Consider the following 19,220-nt stretch of genomic DNA (forward strand, 5'->3'; position numbering starts at 1 on the left):
ACTTAAGGAGCCACAAAAGAGCCGGAGGGGGCTTCAAAGACGGCAGATGAATCTTTGTCATTGGAGCTGTGATTGGTGCTGGGAGGAAAATCGCCCTAGGGCAGTCTGGAGGATCCTGCTTGGTGTTCATTTTAAATTCCTCTGACAGAATCTTTTGGTGTAATTCTTATGTCTCATGTAAATCCAGCCAGTAAAAAAAGCCACATGTTCCAGAGGGCATGAAGTCGCAAAGCAGTTCCTTTAATACGATATGTGTAATTAATACCCGATTGACTAGATGCTACGAAATATTTTAATGATTCCAGCATGTCTCAGCAGAGGAAATATATAACCCATTTAACATGCCCATTCCTGGTGAGTTTCCTCAGTTTCTCCCGTTTGTCCTCCAGGATTCTGGGCGTAAATACACCAAGATTACATGCAAACCCTTCAGCGTTTCCTGCTGAGGAATGACAAGATGACGCGTCTTGTTTAGTCAAGCCAAAACATTTAATACACACCATCGCAGGAGACATGCACTTGAAGCACTTTCCCAACTGTAGCTCCCATTTTGAAAACACATACAAACCATAAAATAATTTAGAACAAAACACATATTAAAAAAAAAAGGGTTACACTTTTTTTATACATGTTCATAATACTGCTTCATAAAATGTATCACAGAAATTAGCTTTTGACACAGAGCAAACCATAGGAACCAACTCAGGTATTACATCGACACTGTGCTTGTTGATAGTTAGCAGAGAAACTGTGAACTGGTGACATCCGAGAGGGAATGTCACAGAGAGGACAAGGAAAGAAGAGTCTGTCGGAGGAGGAGGAGGAAGAGGAAGGGGGGGGGGGGGTGTCTATATCTGTCTCTCTCTGATGAGAAACAATCCAAGTGTGCTGAAGGGCAGAGAGGTCGATCGCTAGGCGTAGAAGGTCTCTACTTTCACTGCCTGACAGAACATCGTCATGGAGAAGACCAGGCCCAGGATCTGCACAGACACAGGAAACAAATCAGCCATTAAAATCTGATGGGCTCAGATGTGTAAAGTCACAGTGAGATGAAAAGGAACTCTTCTGTCTGTTTGGCTTGTTCTCTGTATCATCAGAACGTACACCTGTTTCACAATAAAAGCCAAAAAGATTTATTCTGTCGTACTGTTATATCCAAATCTCATTACGTTTATTTCTTGGATAACAAAAGGAGGAACATTCACACTCTCCAGTCTCTGCAATATTCATTTATTAAATGTTGCACAGACTGGAGTGTGTGGATGCTTTTCCTTTATTACAGATTGTATCTTACAGTTCCAGCATCTCCAACAAACACTTATCTGATGAGCACTGATTTTTGTTTTTCCAACGACCAGAAAGCTTTTCAGTCAGGGTGTTCTGACTCCGAATAGCTACTGTAATGTCATCGATCGCTTTGTGGACTCCTGTTTTGAAGCCTCAAGTTTGGCATTTTGGCCGTTGCCATCTTGTGTTTTTTGGAGCCAGAGGTGACCATATTTGGGCAAGAGGCTGGTGCTGTGGAGGAGTGTGGGAGGGGATCTGACAACACATTCTCACTCCGACCTCCTCACATATCGATGTTTGGTCATGGACTTTCCACGTCCAGATACAACGTGCAAGGTACCCTGAGTGCGTTGGTTGCTGATTTTCTGTCAAGTTTTGCCTGTTGCCTGTTTTTGTTCTTGTCCCGCTGCGTTTCCCCCTGATGCTGCTGGGCTCTGTTAAACTATAACGGTGATTGGTGGCGTATTATACCGAATAATAGGACAGCTTTTTTTTTTGTCACTGTCTGAGGCTGCAAGTCACTTCCCAAGCGCTGAATTTTAACGACTTGGGAGTGAGACCAGGTTGGATCTGACTCAGCAGACAGGCTGTCACTCAGAGCTGCCCTTAATTATGTGTAACTTTAGGCTTTAAAAATATTTAAACTCGTGAGTTGTATAAAAACTAACCCCCCGTACAGTTGTCATGAACGGGGAAATTAGTAATAACGACCAAAACCGTTTTTTTGTACCAGGCTGTAGTTGGGCATTTTAACACTGGGGTCAACTGGCCATTCAATGAACGAGGTTTTGGCACTTGCGCATTGACTACATTTTTCAGCCCTATAGGTTTGCGCTTAATACCAATGCCTCATCAGTGGCCCTCTGCATCAGATACTGACGCACAGAGGCACCCTTGACAATAAGACGCAATCAGCCGTATCATTGTTAGATGCTCAGAGCAACTGACATGGTATATGGAGCAAGAAATAAGATGCTTTCGTAACCCGAACCATGATCTTCTTTTTAAACCCTAACCAATTACTTTTGTTGCCTAAACATAAAAACACAGAACTTTTTTTGAAAGACACTGTGTGTTACAAGCAGAAATTGAAACGCCATCCCCAAGAATCCAAAACTGACGATCAAGGGGTAACTAGAGTGTCATCGTTTGACACAATCTTGTTTGACATGTTTATCTATATGACATCAGGTTAGTCAACATTTGTGTACAACAAAATATATTAGAATTTTTTTTTTCAACTTACATTCGGAGCCATTTGTTTTCACTGTTGTGTTTTGTTAAGGTGCACTCTGACATGTAACCAGGGCTTCAGATGGCCCCTATTACAGGTTTGTTGGATAATCAGTGGGTAATGTCACTTGAAAATAGACTAACTAATAGACTAACTAACACTTTAGTTATTAAAACAGCAATAATATAATACATTTGGCAGCGCACCAACTTTGCACAGTACTATACAGCATGTATCTGAGCTTTACATCCACATGCAGCTGGTTGAAAATGTGAACACATCTTTTTCTCTCTGATTCCAGACAAATATTGAGCTTTACAAAAATGGCCTCCAGTGTGTGAAATCTTAAAAATCCAGGTTAAAATGTCAGTGTGTACGGGGTAAACAGTGCTTTTGGTGTAAGCCAGCCGTTGAGTGTCTGGGGTTGTGTGCTGTGAAGTTCAGCAGACAAGCTTTAGTTGCCTCTAACTTTCTTTCACCAGGTCATGTTAATCATAAGTGCTATATCGTAGGCAACTAGATTAGCTCGAGTTTCTTTAAGATGTTTCGCCTCTCATCCAAGAGGCTTCTTCAGTTCTAACGGACTGGTGTGGAGTTGCAAGCTTTAAACTCCATGTGGGTGTGAACCTTTAGAGTCGTCGAAGTCACATTTGAGTCATTGACCCACCCAGCCATCATGTGTGTCATTAGGGTTAGATGGGTCCAGGTGAGAACAGGTGGAGAGAGATCTCAAGACCGCATTGTAGGTGGGTGATAAGTGGTGTCGTAGGCCAACTCCTCCGTTTATCGATGGTCGTTCCAGTTTGACATGGATGGCTTCTTTCACGCCTCTGTCAAACCATCTGTCTTCTCGAGCCAAGATGGGCACATTACTGTCTTCAATGGAGTGTCCCTTTTTCCTCTAGAGGTAAGTGGACAGCTGAGTCTTGACCTGACAAGCTGGCTCTCCTGTGCTGGGCCATGTGCTTGTAGAGTGGTTGTTTAGTTTCCCCAGTGTACAAATCTATGCATCCTCTTGTCTGTCCCAGTCAAAAGCAGAGTAATGTAGTTTATGAGGTTCAACCATTAAACAGAGGAGTTGAAAACAGGGTTTCAAAATGTACCCGTAGTCTAATGTGTGTTTGTGTTTATCAATAAATTCAATGATGTTCTTGACATGACTTTCACACAGATCCAACTGTTGTTGAAAAAATTACCCACAGTGTCATGTTTTAACCAGTTTATTGTTACACTTCACGGCTGCTGTTAATAAGGTTTGTAACACATTTAAGAGATTTCTTTTAGGTCCTCCAGTGTGACTCCCAGTAAGGCTACAGTTGATTCTTGTGGGGAATGGTGATGAAACACTTCCTTGAAGGCTTCAAACACTTCTTCCCAGAACTTAATTTTAAGTGCAGACCAGGATACATGAGAGCATGTCTCCTAATTTTCATACTGCAGTGTCTTCCTCATTTGTAGGAGGGTGTTTGGAATTTTGGTCAATATGGTGTCCTGAAATAAAACTACTTCTCATATCAGTTCAGACTCTGTCTCCAGGAGGAATGCCTGTGATTATTTTAACCCCCTTGAACTCTGTAATATAGACGGTCTGCACTATATTACTATCATAGTACTGGTACTTTTGCTTATTGTAATGTCATATCCCTATATCTTTTTACCGGGATAAATCACTGTGGCACTAAGTGTATCCCTATGTGTCCTGCTCCAGAGCAGGACACATAGGGATACACTTAGTGCCTGTTTATATGGTTCCGTATATTTCTGAAAACGGGTATTTATCTTTGCGTTTGCACCTCTCATTTATGCGTAACCGGCATTTTTCTCGACGAAAACTGAGATTTTCAAAAACGGCTTCCAAAGTGAAAGTTTTTAAAAATATCCGTGTCTATGGAGACGTGTAAACAGGATAGACGGAGATTTTGGAAAACGATGACGTTGCAACCCAGTTCCCGAATGCCCATTAGGCGCCTGGGAACCACAACAACAATGGCGGTTGTTTACGTTGTGTTAGCACTTTTGGGACTACTTACGAGCTTACAAATGACCTTAGCACTGCTGCATCAACATCACCGCTACATCGGCGAACAAAGACGTCTGCTGTGCCCAATATTAGTAAGTGCATAGCATCTTGTTTTTATCACTAGCGCCAAGAGGAAAACAAATCACTGTGCGTGCGCAGAACGTTCTTCTGTGGTTGATATGTGGTGTATTGCCACCTACTGGCCTGACATGCTAATTGCAGCAGAAAGCTGCAGTTTTTGCATTTTCATGTAAACAGGGATATCGTTTTCACAACTGATCGTGTAAACCTGGAATCTTTTTTTATACGTGTTGTTTATGAAATAGCGATGATGTGAAGGTGATGAAGGAGATTTCGCTGACACCGTCTTGCTTGTATACAGAAAGGTTTATTACAAGAAGTACAGCATCAAATCAAGCACCTAGGATTGCCTGAGAGAGGGTTCGAAGCCAATATGAACTGCTCTGAATAACAGCCCCAACTACCCTGTTTATATAGGTTGGTTGTTTTTGTGAAATGTGAGACAAAGATAAACAGATGACAGAGAGACACCCTAGTCGGACTTCACTAATCCTTGACCCTGGCCATATGCCTTCTTGACCCTGGGCCCCTAACTGGTCATCTGACCCAAAGCGTCACAGTAGAACTTCAGATACCACATACGGGATAAATAAAAATCCGTTTTTATTTGTATCGGCATCCGTGTAAAGAAGGCCTTAATTTAAGTCTCAGCCGACAGTGAATTTTAGGATAGTATTTTCAATATTTCTGCATTTCTCTCGCAACGGCATACACTTGAGGTCCCGTTTCATCTCATATCATATCATATGGAGCAGCCTCCTTCATTCATGGTTCTGATGATGTTGCTCATAATTAACACCCCTGCTTCATTCACATGAAGGTGCTCATGGCTGGATAGGAAAGCCCAGAGTTGACTGAACTACTTGATAACAAGCTTTGTAGTAACGGTTATCCAGACGGCCAGTGTTAAGGTTAGTTAAGTCAGGTAATGGAAAGATATATCCTAACTTCTAATTTCCTGAGCTTAAAGTTAAATTGTTTGAATTGTACAATGCTGTGACTCAGCAATCGTCACAGATATTTGATATAAGTTTGGCAGTGATTGCATCTTCCCTCTGGTTCTCATCTTGCTGCATGTTCGAAACAGACACTGAGAATCTAAACAGTGATTAAAAATGAGCCTGCAGCATCACAGCCGCCTCGTGTGACTGATGTTTTCAAGAACAGCGTGTTTCTGCTCTCAGCTTGTGTAAGCGCATCACGTAGCACTTGGCTGGGAAGGACATAAAAAGAATTTTACGGAAAGTCAAACCCTCCTATGTGGTCTACAGTGGCAACACAAGAGGCTTATATAGGCTCCTGCTGTCCGGAGAAATCCTGCGTTCAGCTCTTAATGCAGAGGACACTGGAGGTATTAGGTTTATTTATCACAAAGTAAGAGCCTCCGTCTGAGGCGGCAGATATCGAGGAGCGAGTTAATGACTGCTGAAAAAAAAACCCACACAACTTAAAAGCTGTAATTACCTGAGTAAGTGCTGTGCATAGAGCAAAGATCCAAAGTGCCACCAGGTTCTCATTAAGCCAGTCCTTTACACGCTCGTAGCACGGCTGTGGAGACACACACACACAGAATGAGCAAAAATTAGCACACAAATGTAAAGTCACCATTTAGATGTTCAGTGCAATATACAAGAGCATGGTTTGCAGCAAGCCCTCTCCTCCTGTAACTGTGATAGAAAATGTTCTTTGGCTAAAAGATCCCCTGTGGCAGCATCCTTATCTCCCCTCTCCTCCTCTGACCTAATATTCTTTGGGAAAACTTTCCAGAATTTAAGCGAGTCCCCGCTGTCCTTGTCTCTCCTCAGCTGTACAAACAGGAGTAATGTGAATGCGGGAGCAGCGTGTACACTGCAGCTATCATTTAGACATGAGAATGGGGTGAATTTTTCATGTCTGGCATTGTGTGAATGCATTTTGAAGGCATCTTGACAAAAAAAACAAAAAAACAACAACCTGCCGCTGCTCCCCCATTTCTTGTCATTTCTTGTCATTTTCAGCACCTACAGTACATTTCAAAATCTCTTTTCAAACTTTGGGAAAATGTCCCTGAGCCGTATTGTGCTCAAAAGGCTGAAAGAAAATAAAGATAATTACTATTGATAGAGGAAATAGAGCCATGCCCTTCTGGGTCAGGGATGTGTGCATGTAATGAAAAGGAGTTGGAGCCACAAAGCAAAGAAAATGGCTTTCTAAGAATGGTTAAAAGGTGACATTAAAAGTGATGGGAGTGGTATTTCAACACTTTGCCTCTATAGGACATTTTAAAGATATGTGTGCCAAACTTGTTTTATTATGCTACACTGGAGCAGAGACTGTCTGACCCACTGTAGTAAAAGAAAAAGGTGCTATCATAACCGTCTACGGCGCTGCTCTAATTTAATTATTCATTTCTGCAGACATGCCTTCCAGATTGTGCTATTTTTTAAATCTCCTTACATCAAGAAGCTGAGTCAGAGCTGTGGAAACCAAACACAATCTACTCTACATTCAACTGCTACCCCAAAACACTGGGTAAGCAAAAAAATATATATTTTCCTTAGCTCTGCTGGATCAATATGAAAAGTTGTGCGGTCGGCCAACATTTAGTTCAGCTTCAGTGTTATTTATGAAACTGCTGCCCAACTGCAACCCTCCTGGACCACAGAGCTGCACCTGAAAATATATATAAATTCAGATTTTTATTGTTTGACGTGACTGCAGACTCCCATAAAAACTGGGGGAAAAAACAGATGAGTAAACCTGAACCTGCTCAGTCAGTCCCAGCACAGGGACTTCAGGTGCTGGAAAGGTTTATATTGAGTCTTTTTGACTTGAAAACTCTGGCTACAGTCACACTGGGATGCTGTTGGTGGTCCGTGCTGGCTCAGCAGTGTTTGTACTCGTCTTATGTGAAAGGGGGGTTTCCCATCACCCCCTCTTGATGTGGACAGCCCCGCTGGACCTGCTTTATCTCTCTGTCCTCCTCCTCACTGATAAGATGTTCTGCTCTGTGTAGGAGGATCGCCTGAGAGCTCAGAAAAGCTCAGTAGGTGTATAATTGGGCTTAGATTATTTTGTGACAGTGACTGTTACAAAAGGTCAAAAATGAACTTCCACACTGGAAAACAAAATTGTCATTGCCTTTCAAAACCTCTCTAATGGGTGTTTTATAATATTGAGGTTTGCTTGAGTTCAAATAAAGACTTTGTTCAGGTTAGAAGAAAATCAAGGTCATGGCTAAAGAGTAACTTAAAAAAGAAGTTATTATACGTATACCGCTCTCCCAGGTGAAAGTCGGTGGTTGCTGATTGTGATAGTTGGACTTTAACTGCCTTAACTAACATTCTTCTACTGCTGCATTTCCCCCCGATGCAGCAGAGCGCCATTAAACTGTAACAGCGACCGGCCGCGTATCATGCTGATGTTAAAGGAAGGCTTTTTCATCACTGTCTGATGCTACAAGTCACTGCTCAAGCGCTGGATTTTGACAACTTCGGAGTGAGACCGGGTTGAGAAAAATGAAGGCATCCTGAGAAGAGTGTTCCACGACTGTGAGAACCTGAAGGACACAATGATGAACAACTGATTTTGTACATTAAATTCTACTAGAAGTCGATTTATCAACTCTCCAAAGCTGCGCTCTTCCACCTCCTCTGCAATTAATGATTGTGATGTGGGTTTATGCAGCAGGATCTTTCCAGTCAGTTACTGATGAGGTATTTCATGTAAGCTTTAAGTGTCATACTCAAGGAGTATGCTTTGTGCAACTGGCCCCAGATACTTATCCACTGAGACATCCTTAGCATTGGTATGAGGTGCATTGGGCATCGTCATTTTCTGACGCTTCTCTGAGCAACTGCGATAGTATAAAGAGCAAGAACGTCTCCATAAAGTAGGTGGGAGGTGAAGTGGATGAGTCAAACAAACCCTGGACTTTTACCCAGGAGACCACCGTTCATGTCCTGTTATTTAATGACAATGTAGCATCGTATGCTACAAAGTCTAGCATACAGTATACGCTAGTGATGTATGTCAAGGGCTGTTATTTTAAGCCTGACCATATTTCTTTTCCTAAACTTAACCACATACTTTTACTCACATACTCACATTATTTATACCCGACTATCTCCATCTACTCCTTCCCAGTTTGTCAGCGTTAATTCACGCCTTGCTTTGCAGCCATCTGAACCTGTACCCTGAACACAAACCCGTAACCCTAAAATCTGGAGCCTGTACCTGCCTGTAAGATAATGTACCTTCATTTAATCAGTCAATCCCTGAGCTGTTCTTGTCTGCATATGAGTCTTCCTCCCTTTGTTGCCAGCATTCGCCAGACATGAAAAGAAAGAGATCTCTTGAAAACGGGTCCATGTCATTTGTCCGACAGCCCATCGGTCCGACATCCCATTAGTCCGACGTCCCGTTGTTCCGATATATGATTATACTAGGCTATACTGTATTAGTGTACCATAGAGGATCAGCAAACGCAACAGAAGTAGGCTACTGGTCGAGATACAAGTGTCATAGAGAGAAGAGAATGAAACACCATAACCTCCTGTTATTAACTCTGGGGTCAGGGTTGTGTGGGGAGCTCTCCGCGGTGCTGAACGGCTCCCAGCGGGCGTATTTCTGCCTTGATGGTGCACCACGACCGGCTCTGGGTCCGCTGGGAAAGGCTTGAGGTGGAGCAGGCTTACAGCTTATGTGTTTGTCACTTTCTTTTTCATTTTAACCCACACCATGATCTTTTCCTGACCCTAACCAAGTGGTTTTTGTGCCTAAACCTAACCAGACCTTAACCACAGGGCATCATGATGATTTCGGAACAACGGGACTTTGGAGCAATGGGTTTAATATGGTCGGAACAATGGGATGTCGGACCAATGGGATGTCGGACCAATGGGAGGTTGGACCAATGGGCAGTTCCCCTTGAAAACACGTGAGCCTATCCTTTACAACCCAGTGATGGCCAGAATAAGTGCTGGTGCTCTGCATTTCTACAAACCACAGATACATTACATTTGTGTAGTGGGTACACTTCGTTGTGGATTGGAAAATAACATGTTATGGCTTAAAGTACCCAGTTTTGGAAGCTGAAAAGACTCTGGACACGCAGCTATGTCTTGATAGAAAACAACCACTTTTCGTTGCACGCGGTGGCAGGTCGGTAAAAACCAACTATGTTTGGTGACTAAAAAACTGCTGGAAGACACAGTGATGACTAAAAAAAGCATCCAGTTTTGCTGTCAGTGGTCTGCAGCTCGGCAGGCATCTCACCTAACCGACACGTCATCCCCTGTACCCTCCACAATGTCAGTTATTATACTACATAAATGCCTCTTTTACTGAGAGGTTTCACAACTGCATATAACGAAGTCATTTCACTTCTTTGTTACCATGTGATGTCCTTTTTAGGTTAATGTAAACATGCGTTGTTTAGCTATTTCAACAAGCAATGCTGACATTTCTCAGGTAATTACAGTCTCAGTATTTCCATCCACAGCCCACGTTATTGACGTACAGAGGCAACCTTGAAACACTGACAGGCTTTCAATTGTGTGTGTTAAGCCTATATTTTTCAGTGTGCCCCTTTGTATTTGTGTCCGCTTGCTATCAGTGAGTGTGAAGGATATTTCTTTTTTTTATCTGTCGAAAATATTTTTTTTTACTCAGTTCTTTAGTTCACGAACTCTCAGCTGCCAGAGAAGAATCAGACTTTATTCCAGCTCTATTCACTGAAAAAGTTATGTGAGGTCTTTATAAGATTTGCATCTGGAAAAAGATTCACTCTTACAATATATCTGCCTCTACACTTTTCAAAATACAAACCCATTGGTGTCTCTGCACACTCTCTGGAGTAAGATTTGTTTTAAAACTGAGAAGCGAGGGTTAAACCTTTAGCATCAAACTTGGTGTTTCTGTGCGCCACAGAAATATTGCTTCATTGTGAACTACACTAACTGAATCCTTTATCTGCAGGGCAAACATTAATCAAAACACAAAACCATCTAGATTAATTTGTCTTTCACACTGGAAGAGCTGCTGGAATTTGGAGGTCTACGTGAAGGCCAGTGAGCTGTCACCTGAAGGAGGTAAATATGCATAATTTTGAAAAATCTTTCAGTCTGTCGTGCAGGACCTAGTTTCAGGAAAAGTAATAGAAAAACATTTGAAAAGGTTATATTGTTCACTCCTAAAATGAAAACAGCTGCAGTTGGGCCACAGCTTGGCCTTTCCATCTCTGAGTGGACAAATTGAATCGAGTTGCAAACATTTGGAGTTGAGGGTTTTGTATTTAAAGGTGAAGGGCTGTCTGCTCCCAAGTCTACACCTGTGACCATGATGGCATCATGTTTAATCTGGCCTTAGGAAGTTGTAGGTTTACTAAAGATTTACTAGAAATAGTTTTTACACCGATGGTTCGTTTGCTCTGGTCTGCACTGCACTGCTCTGGTTACAATGTTCCACGTTGCCTTTTGGTTTGTGTTTACATGACAGCATTTAAAAACAGAAGAAAACTGCTGTCTAATTGGTCAGAATTTCCATCAGGCACAACCATCAGGTATGCCCATGGTCTTCAACACAGTCTGCACCTGTGTAGCACTGATGTAAATACAGGGGGCAAACATAGGCTCTTTTGTAGCCAAAGTGCACACACAGGCACAACACAGGGAGCTGGTTTGATCCGAGAAAGGACTCAATGCTTCCTCTAGTTGGTTTGGATCGAGGTCGTATTATGTTCTCACCACAGACGAACTGTATGGAACTGCACCATGGTTCGTTTGTACTTGGACTGAGACCATTTTGGTCTGGTTGTTTGGTGGATAAGCACTCCAGGGTTCAGTTCAACCAAACTAAACAAGGCAGATGTGAAAACATCTTTAGAAGCTACAACTTTAAAATAGGTTCTCTGAATCATACAGTGGCGCCCCCAAAGGGGATCCAGGGGGGCCATCAAAATAGCCCCTCCTTGTGAAAGAAATGAAAAATAGTTGTAGGATGACATTACTGTCTTTAAGAGGCTGTGATGTATTTATATTTTAAGTGGTATCTTATAAAACCAGACAACCTCAGGCATCCATTGGTATCAACCATGTCATACTAGCTTGTTGAGAAGGGGGGTATTTAATACTCCAAATTTAGGCTAAATTTTGGAGAGGGAAAAGCTGGCATGAACATTTTCAAAGGGGCACCTAAATTGAGTTATGACTTTTGGATTTGGTTTGCCACGTCAAGATTTTCATTGTCCTTATCTGGCAACCCCCGGGAAACATTTCTGGGGCCAGTGGACTCCGAATAAAAAGAAAATAGTTTTATCATCACAATATTCAACTGTATGATAAGACAACTCCACAACAAGGCTCATTTAGCAGCAGTTCTGAAGCTTTCAATTATATTTAATCTTCATCAGCAGGTGAAATTTGCCTTGTAAAATTATGTGTTAAAGAGCTCAGAAGAAACATCTGACATCTACAGGTCCATAACGAATGGACACCTTTGATTTGACTGAAAGTCCCAGAAGAGCTAGGAAATGGATCTTGTGGTGAACTCTGAACTTCAAATTGTATGCTAAAAAATATGTTTGGTTATTTGTAATCTATTCTTAAATACAACATTGAAGTCATCCAACAAGTATGAAGTTTTTAAAGAGACGTATGACACATTTAATGCGGATCTTTACAAAGCGTGGCTGTTTCTACAGGCGACATCTGGCACACTCAATATGATTTCTTAAATGGGCCTATTTACCATTTTGTTGCATCGACTCGGTAACATCTGAAGCGACGCTGAAATCATCGTCATTACTGTTCATCATCTTCCCTCATTATGACGTACAGAGACTACTGGAGCACTGCTGGATGACAGGAGCAGATTACTCTGTGTATTAAGTTGCCCCAGTGTTATAATGATGACAATGTGTTGACTTCAAAACTTATTTTTAACTCTAATTTTCCTGCCAGCACATCTTATTGTGACACTCTATTTTTCATCTTTCATGCTGAATAATAATAGTGCAATGATCCACTTTTGCAGTTGGCAGAGCTGAACAACAGCTGTTGTGTAGGTCTGCTGCTTTTGGGTTTTTCATTTTGTCTTTTTTTTGTGAACTGAATAAGTCAAATCAGAATTTAAACCAGCAAAAATGCTGTTTCTTGCTTTTGTAGCTACAAGATTTTAAAGGTGACTCAGTGTAAAATATTGTTTAGTTTATCTCCTGGTGCGTTTGTTTACTAGTCGGTTTCTGAGATGTTCTGTTCTTCAAAAAAAACTGCAGTGCAGCACGCACTCTAAAAGCATCAAGGAGCCCCAGAGCAAATGGAAACACTCTTGTAAAGTTAAACTTTGTGACAGAAAACAAGCATCAACCTACAGAGCCCCTCTGGGGTCACACTGTAGAAAAAAAATTAACGTGTAAAATCTTTGCAATTGGGTTTGTGAATCGTACCCTTAGATTCGAAATCAGGTACCTCTGACTGGGCTGTGGATTTTTGTCCATAAAAAACACCAGGCTGTTGGTTTGGGATCTCTACAAATGACAAATATGCATATTTTGTGATCATTAGAAAGATAAACTTCTTATCTTGGGTTGAGAGTGAGTTACTTCCCCAAGCAAAGGAGTTCAAGGATCTTGGGGTCTTGTTCGAAAGTGAGGGAACAACGGGGTGTAAGATAGATTGGTGGCTTGGCGCAGCATCTGCAGTGATGCTACATCCCAGCCCTCACCTATGGTCATGAGCTCTGGGTAATGACCAAAAGAATGAGATTGCGGATTCAAACGGCTGAAATTAGTTTCCTCAAAAAGGTGGCTGGACTCAGCCTTAGAGATAGTGTGAGGAGCGCAGACATCTGGAGGGAGCTCGGAGTTGAGCTGCCAGATAAGCAGATGAAAATGGATGGATGGATGGATGGAACATCTTATCTTTAATTTGAACACATCTCTGTTAGATGAACACAGATGTCACTGGATCTCTGGGAATGGAACCTTTCCCATTTTCTTGCCTAAACTATGCACTGTAACATGTTAGAGAGGTGTTTTTAAAATGTCTTAGAATAATGTTACATTTTCAGTCAAAAAGAAAGTCCAGAGTGCTCAGAAGGGTCATCTAATCATGTGACGAAGGTGCTCTTTGGTGGGAATATAGACGTCAAAAAAAGGAAAATCCAAGGCACTCTTCTTTAAATGTATAGAAAGCCTTTATTCAAAAAATGGCTATTTCATTTAAAAGTTAAAGAAAAAAGAAAAAACACTGTATCTGTAATGATAGAAAAAAAAGTTACAAAAAAGGACTGAAATCAATGTCTTCATTTAGACCTGGATAGATAGTGGCTTTCATTTGGTAAATATAAAAAGTCTCTCTCTGCAAAAGTAATTCATTGATCTGTTATTTCTCATTTCCATTGTCCTCCTACCTACTCAGGTAATTCCAATCATCCTATGTAAGGAGCATTAGTGTGCTGAGGGTTACACCCTGAGGAAGGCTTTTGTGCTGAAACGCATGGGCTGTAACCCACTTTCATCATGTTTTAACTTTTTCTAAATGAAAAAGTCATTTTTTGAATAAAGGCTTTCTATACATTTAAAGAAGAGTGCCTTGGATTTTCCTTTTTTTAATGTTACATTTTCATTTGAACCCTTTTCTATGGTAAGTAACAGCCATAAATAAAACATCAACTGAAAGAATGATAAAGTAACTCTGATAATATCTTTGTTGAATTTTACAAACTGGGTCACTACCTCATGGGCAACATCAAATTTGCATTCCTACATAAAATCAGATTAGAAAACCTGATTATGAGGGCACAGATTACAAAACTGTAAAAACACAGATTGTGAATCTGAAGGCACAGATTACAAATACATTCACACAGATTTACACATCAACCTTCTTTTTCTACCATGTGACCCCTCCTTGAAACGAACTGCCCACTTGGGAGCTCCCTCGAAAACTTCATACCTTCAAAGGCTTTTTACCTGTTTACATACACACGGTCAGCCATCACATATATGCTCAATAAAGCCTAGACCCTAAACTATTAAAAAGTTCCTCTGCTGTAAAAACACATATTGTCAGTTCCACACAGAATCATCATCAGTGTCTTCCTCTCAGCTCTAGCATTGCTCTCATCTGCCTCGTTTCCACCTGCAACAGGCAGCTGCGTATAACAATCAGTCTCAGAGCCCATTCGCTGATCTGTCTGATGATGATACGATCTGCAAACATATGCAGATATCTGTTTATAGAGAATAATCAATGATAAACCTACTATACACCACATGCACAAGTTAGTTACTAGCTGGTAAACATAGCAGAGCATTTAACAGGTAAAGAGGCAGATATTTCCCTCAGGAGTGTTGGTGGAGGCCAAAAACAGAGCTAAAGTGAGCAAATATTGGACAAATATTTGCCAGGTGGTCTGAAGCATGACTTTAAATGAGCGCTTATGTTACTCCATATCTGCTGGATGTGTAAATAAGCAACTCCCTAGTAACACCTCTATATCAATTATTATTAATCATATCATAATACAATATTAATGTTGTGTTTACAGCTTGTTGTATTGCCACCAAGTGGCAAAAAATAATAATAACTAATGCAGGTTAAAGCGCTTCTTTTTTGTTATTACTGGCTGTCAGATGAAGGTCCTACCAGGGAATATACGGCAATATATGCTTTTGTAATTTTTGTCCTCTTATAGGTTTATATCTGGAGCATGTGGCTAAAATCTTTTCCCAAGTGACTATAACCCACCATCGAACTGACTCTATATCCCAAATAACATAAGCTAAACTAAATTTGCATCCAAAATCGGATTTTTTCAAGACATGTGGGCCAGTGGGACCATAAATAATGAAATACAAAGGACCAAAAATCGAACCCTGAGGGATCCCACGGGAAACAGTAGAAGGATGAGAATGAATTTTCAACACAGAACTTCTGGTTAAATCCGATAGAAAACAGTCAAAGGCTGAGTCAGAGACACCTTCACTGTGTTTCTGCATAAGGATAGTCTGTTCTACTGACTCCAAGGATGATGTAAAAGCTACAGGAAGGTCACAATTTGATGCATCAGCTGCCAAAAGGAGATCATTAGTCAAGAGGGCTGATTCTGTCCGATAGAGCGAGGCCTCTGAAACCAGACTGGAATTTTCAGAGATAGTGTCTTGTAGCAGGAAAGACAGCAGTTCAGTTATAACCTGGTGTCTTGGGGAATTTGGGGAGAAAGAGAATTTTAAATATGAATCTGTGGTTGTTGATGACTAAGATTTGCCTTTTTTGGACCATTGTACTTGACAGAAAAAGGCCAGTTGTCAGTTTTCTAGCCCCGGCTTCATTTAATGACTGAACGACTGCTGGGACTAATTGTGTTAATGACATGTTTATAAGATGGGTATCGAGAGAACAGGTGGTTGCTTTCATGTGAGACACAATTTGCTTCAGTGCCAAACTAATACTGTAGTAAAAGATTCCAGTGCGGCAGAGTTTGTCAGGGTGACGAATAGGTCACAAGTAGGCGGAGTAATTCAAGATCTGAATGAATGTGTAATTAATACCAGCTGTCCCTACATATTATCACAACTCACTTAATTAACTCTCCTTGCAGTCTTGCTAGATCATGTTACATGTGCAGATTGATCTATTTGCATACTTTTCTGCTGTAGCAACATCACTACACGTGTTACATACTCATTAAGACTAACTTGCAAAAATGATGTAGCTTGTATTTCTCTGTTTTGACTGATGCAATTCTCTGCACATTAATAGTCATGCTCACACTCAGACACATGCAACCCCTCTTGGCAGATTTTCCACATGACACTAATTAATTTCAATTCAAGTGCCAACTTCTTTTTTTTTCAGCTGGTTTGCAAGTGGCAAAGAGGCATCAATTATTTGTTTTAACCTGGTCAAGATACAAAGCCTGTGTTGACTATGAACAGTTTAAGAGTTGTTAAGAGACTGTGAAGGAGTATTGTACCATTAGGAAAGATGGTCTTTTCATAAAACTAGGCTGTCTTTGTGGTAGGAAGATGTAACGACTTTTGAAATTGTGTGGCATTCGCTTTGGCTCAAGAGGTAGAAAACCGACAACTACCAGAATGCACTGCGCTGCACCGGACCAATAAACGCCCTTGCTGGTGGGTGATGTAATGCAAGCATGTCCATTTTTCCACAGGACACGATATGGTGGCTGGCTGGAAACAAACAATCCCAAATTACACTTAAACAATTAGCTAAAATAAGTTTCTGAAAACATTTTAGGTGAGAAATAGGCAACAGAATTTTGGTTCATATTTGATCAACACTGCTTAGTTTTATTGGTTGATCTGAGTTCGGTCTTAAGCCCAGTTCAAGACCAACGATTTGTGACAAGACAATGCATTCTCACCCCAACTCATCAAACATCCTTGCCTTGTCAGTGGACTTTCACCTCTAAATATGATGAGCTAGGTACCTCCTGCGTCTGTTTTTGATGTTCACGGACAGCATGTCAACTTACACTTGTGTTACTTTCCAAAGTACACTTCTGTTTTCACAAGAAATGTACAGTTTCTGCTCATTACATGCATGTGGTCTGTTTCAAAATACATGGACAAGGTAGGTAAAACACCTCATTTTTATGTTTATTTCCTTGTGCAACAAAAGCACATGGTTTGTTTTAGAAAAAAAACATCATGGTTTGGCTCTACATCCACACAGAAAGCAAACAGTGGGCTCCCAGATGAGGAATGTCATGGACTCTACTGGCTTCCTTCTGCTTTTAACCCCACCCTCCTGCTGCTCCTCCTGCATACACCCCTCTGATCATTCTCCGGTCAGCACCTGCCAACTTTTCCCACCAGTACACCGTCCACACCCAATGGCGCTCCCCCTGTATTGACTGTCAGCCTGTCAGTGCCCTGCCTGGCAACTTCAGTAAAGCCTCAGTTTTGTCAGTTCTGTCAGCCTAATAGGGATTTTCCTTTCTTCTCAATATAATGTTGTTACTGGCTGTTGTTACAACCTGATGCCACATGAGGGGTATTCCAGGTAGGAGGTTCAACAAACTCTGAGTCTAACCCTGAACTCTGAGTTGATTTACCCTGAGATGGGAAACTCTGAGTTACCGGTTCCAGAACAGCTGATCTGAGTTAGTTCAGTCAACTCTGAGTATGTTCACTCTGAGTTAAGCCGACAATAAAAAGCCATCATCAATGGAGCTCTGACTCCATGATTCACCATGGCAACAGGTAAATAAAAGACAGCGCCTCCATTTTAATCCAGTGGATGTAGAGATATTAATGCATGTGTAGCAGACGGTGCATGTTTATCTTTAAAAGAAGAGCCTGAGTCAGAGCGAGGAAAGTGTAAATAAGTTAACCATAAAGTTAATAAAAAAGTTTTATTCAGTGTTGTCCATTTATTCATCATTTATCAGACTTACATTTCCTTAATGAAGATAAAGTGGCTGTGTATCAGACTGTAGATACATTAGCCTACATTATATTAATATATTTGTTCAGATTTAATCTGATGGGGAAAAACACAGGAGACAGCAACTGAAAAATAGGAAGATTTAAAACATATAGGCTAGGCTATAGATCAAAGACATAAAGACATGACTGTAAACTCACAGTCTGTCCCAGTAATAATATGTTTGGTGATTTGCACTTGAAAAGACGTTGAGGTTAAAATACATAGATTTTAAAATGTTGCACATCTATTTCTATCTTGACTCAACAGCATTCAGTGACTTTATTTCAGCTACAAATGTAGTAAATTTAAAGACACTGAAATGCTGCACCATTGCTCACTCAGAAATATGAACATATAATCCCCAATATTAGGCTATAGGAATTATATTCCATCAGTGCGACCAATGACATCAGTGATAGAGGTCATTATTCATTGATACTACGTGTCTAAAGCTTCATACCGATTTTTAAAATTTAAATAATTAGACCTACACATTATGTGCAATAAACATTTGGGAGCTGCTCCAACAGACTGACAGTCTGATCCTTGTGCACAGTGTTATAAAAAATAATAAATATAAAAAGGACAGAGGTTTGATTCTGAGCTGAGGGTGAATTCTCACTGTGTAATATTTGAATGTAAAGACAAAAACCGATGTCCAAAGAAATGATTGATGTGCATAAATTCAATAACTTCAGACAGTCCTGACTAACAAACTAATATCCAGCAGGATTTAGACTGTGACGGACGTTAAATCTCCGCTAATGAATGCGCTTCGATACAAGCTTTGACACGGACTGAATGAATGAGGAAATGAAACAGCGTGTAAGAGGGAGGAGACAGAGAAAAACTCAGGGTTTATTGAAGAAAACCTGCCAGCGAGCAGGTTAGGTTCACAGACTCAGTTGCCATGGTGATTGACTCAGAGTTTGATTTACCTCTCTTTCTGGAACTGAAAACCCAGAGTTTCCCTCATCTCAGGGTTAACATACTCAGAGTTTTCACTAAACCCGCTTTCTGGAATACCCCTCTGGCATCTGGTGCCTTTTTGATGTCTGATGCCGAAATTACTGACAAAGCAGTAATATTTGACAAGGTTGGAATGAGAATGGGCTGGATGAGATGAGCTGAAACTTGCAACAACTTGCAATTCGCCATTCTG

General features: G+C 40.9%; 1 protein-coding gene across 3 annotated transcripts in view; it reads right to left on the reverse strand.

Moving 5' to 3' along the window:
* Positions 1-470: 470 nt before the first annotated feature.
* tspan4a (tetraspanin 4a) overlaps positions 471-19,220 on the reverse strand; it is a 267,734-nt gene continuing 248,984 nt past the window's right edge. For all 3 annotated transcript variants that reach the window (XM_033620287.2, XM_033620295.2, XM_033620280.2), the window contains 2 exons: positions 6,087-6,170; positions 471-980 (listed from right to left, as the gene is read on the reverse strand). In XM_033620287.2, the coding sequence (XP_033476178.1) occupies positions 912-980; positions 6,087-6,170 (153 nt within the window). In that variant the 3' untranslated portion in view covers positions 471-911. The remainder of the gene's footprint in view (positions 981-6,086; positions 6,171-19,220) is intronic.

This window comes from Epinephelus lanceolatus, chromosome 2, assembly GCF_041903045.1.
Source record: "Epinephelus lanceolatus isolate andai-2023 chromosome 2, ASM4190304v1, whole genome shotgun sequence".
Classification (NCBI taxonomy): domain Eukaryota; kingdom Metazoa; phylum Chordata; class Actinopteri; order Perciformes; family Serranidae; genus Epinephelus; species Epinephelus lanceolatus.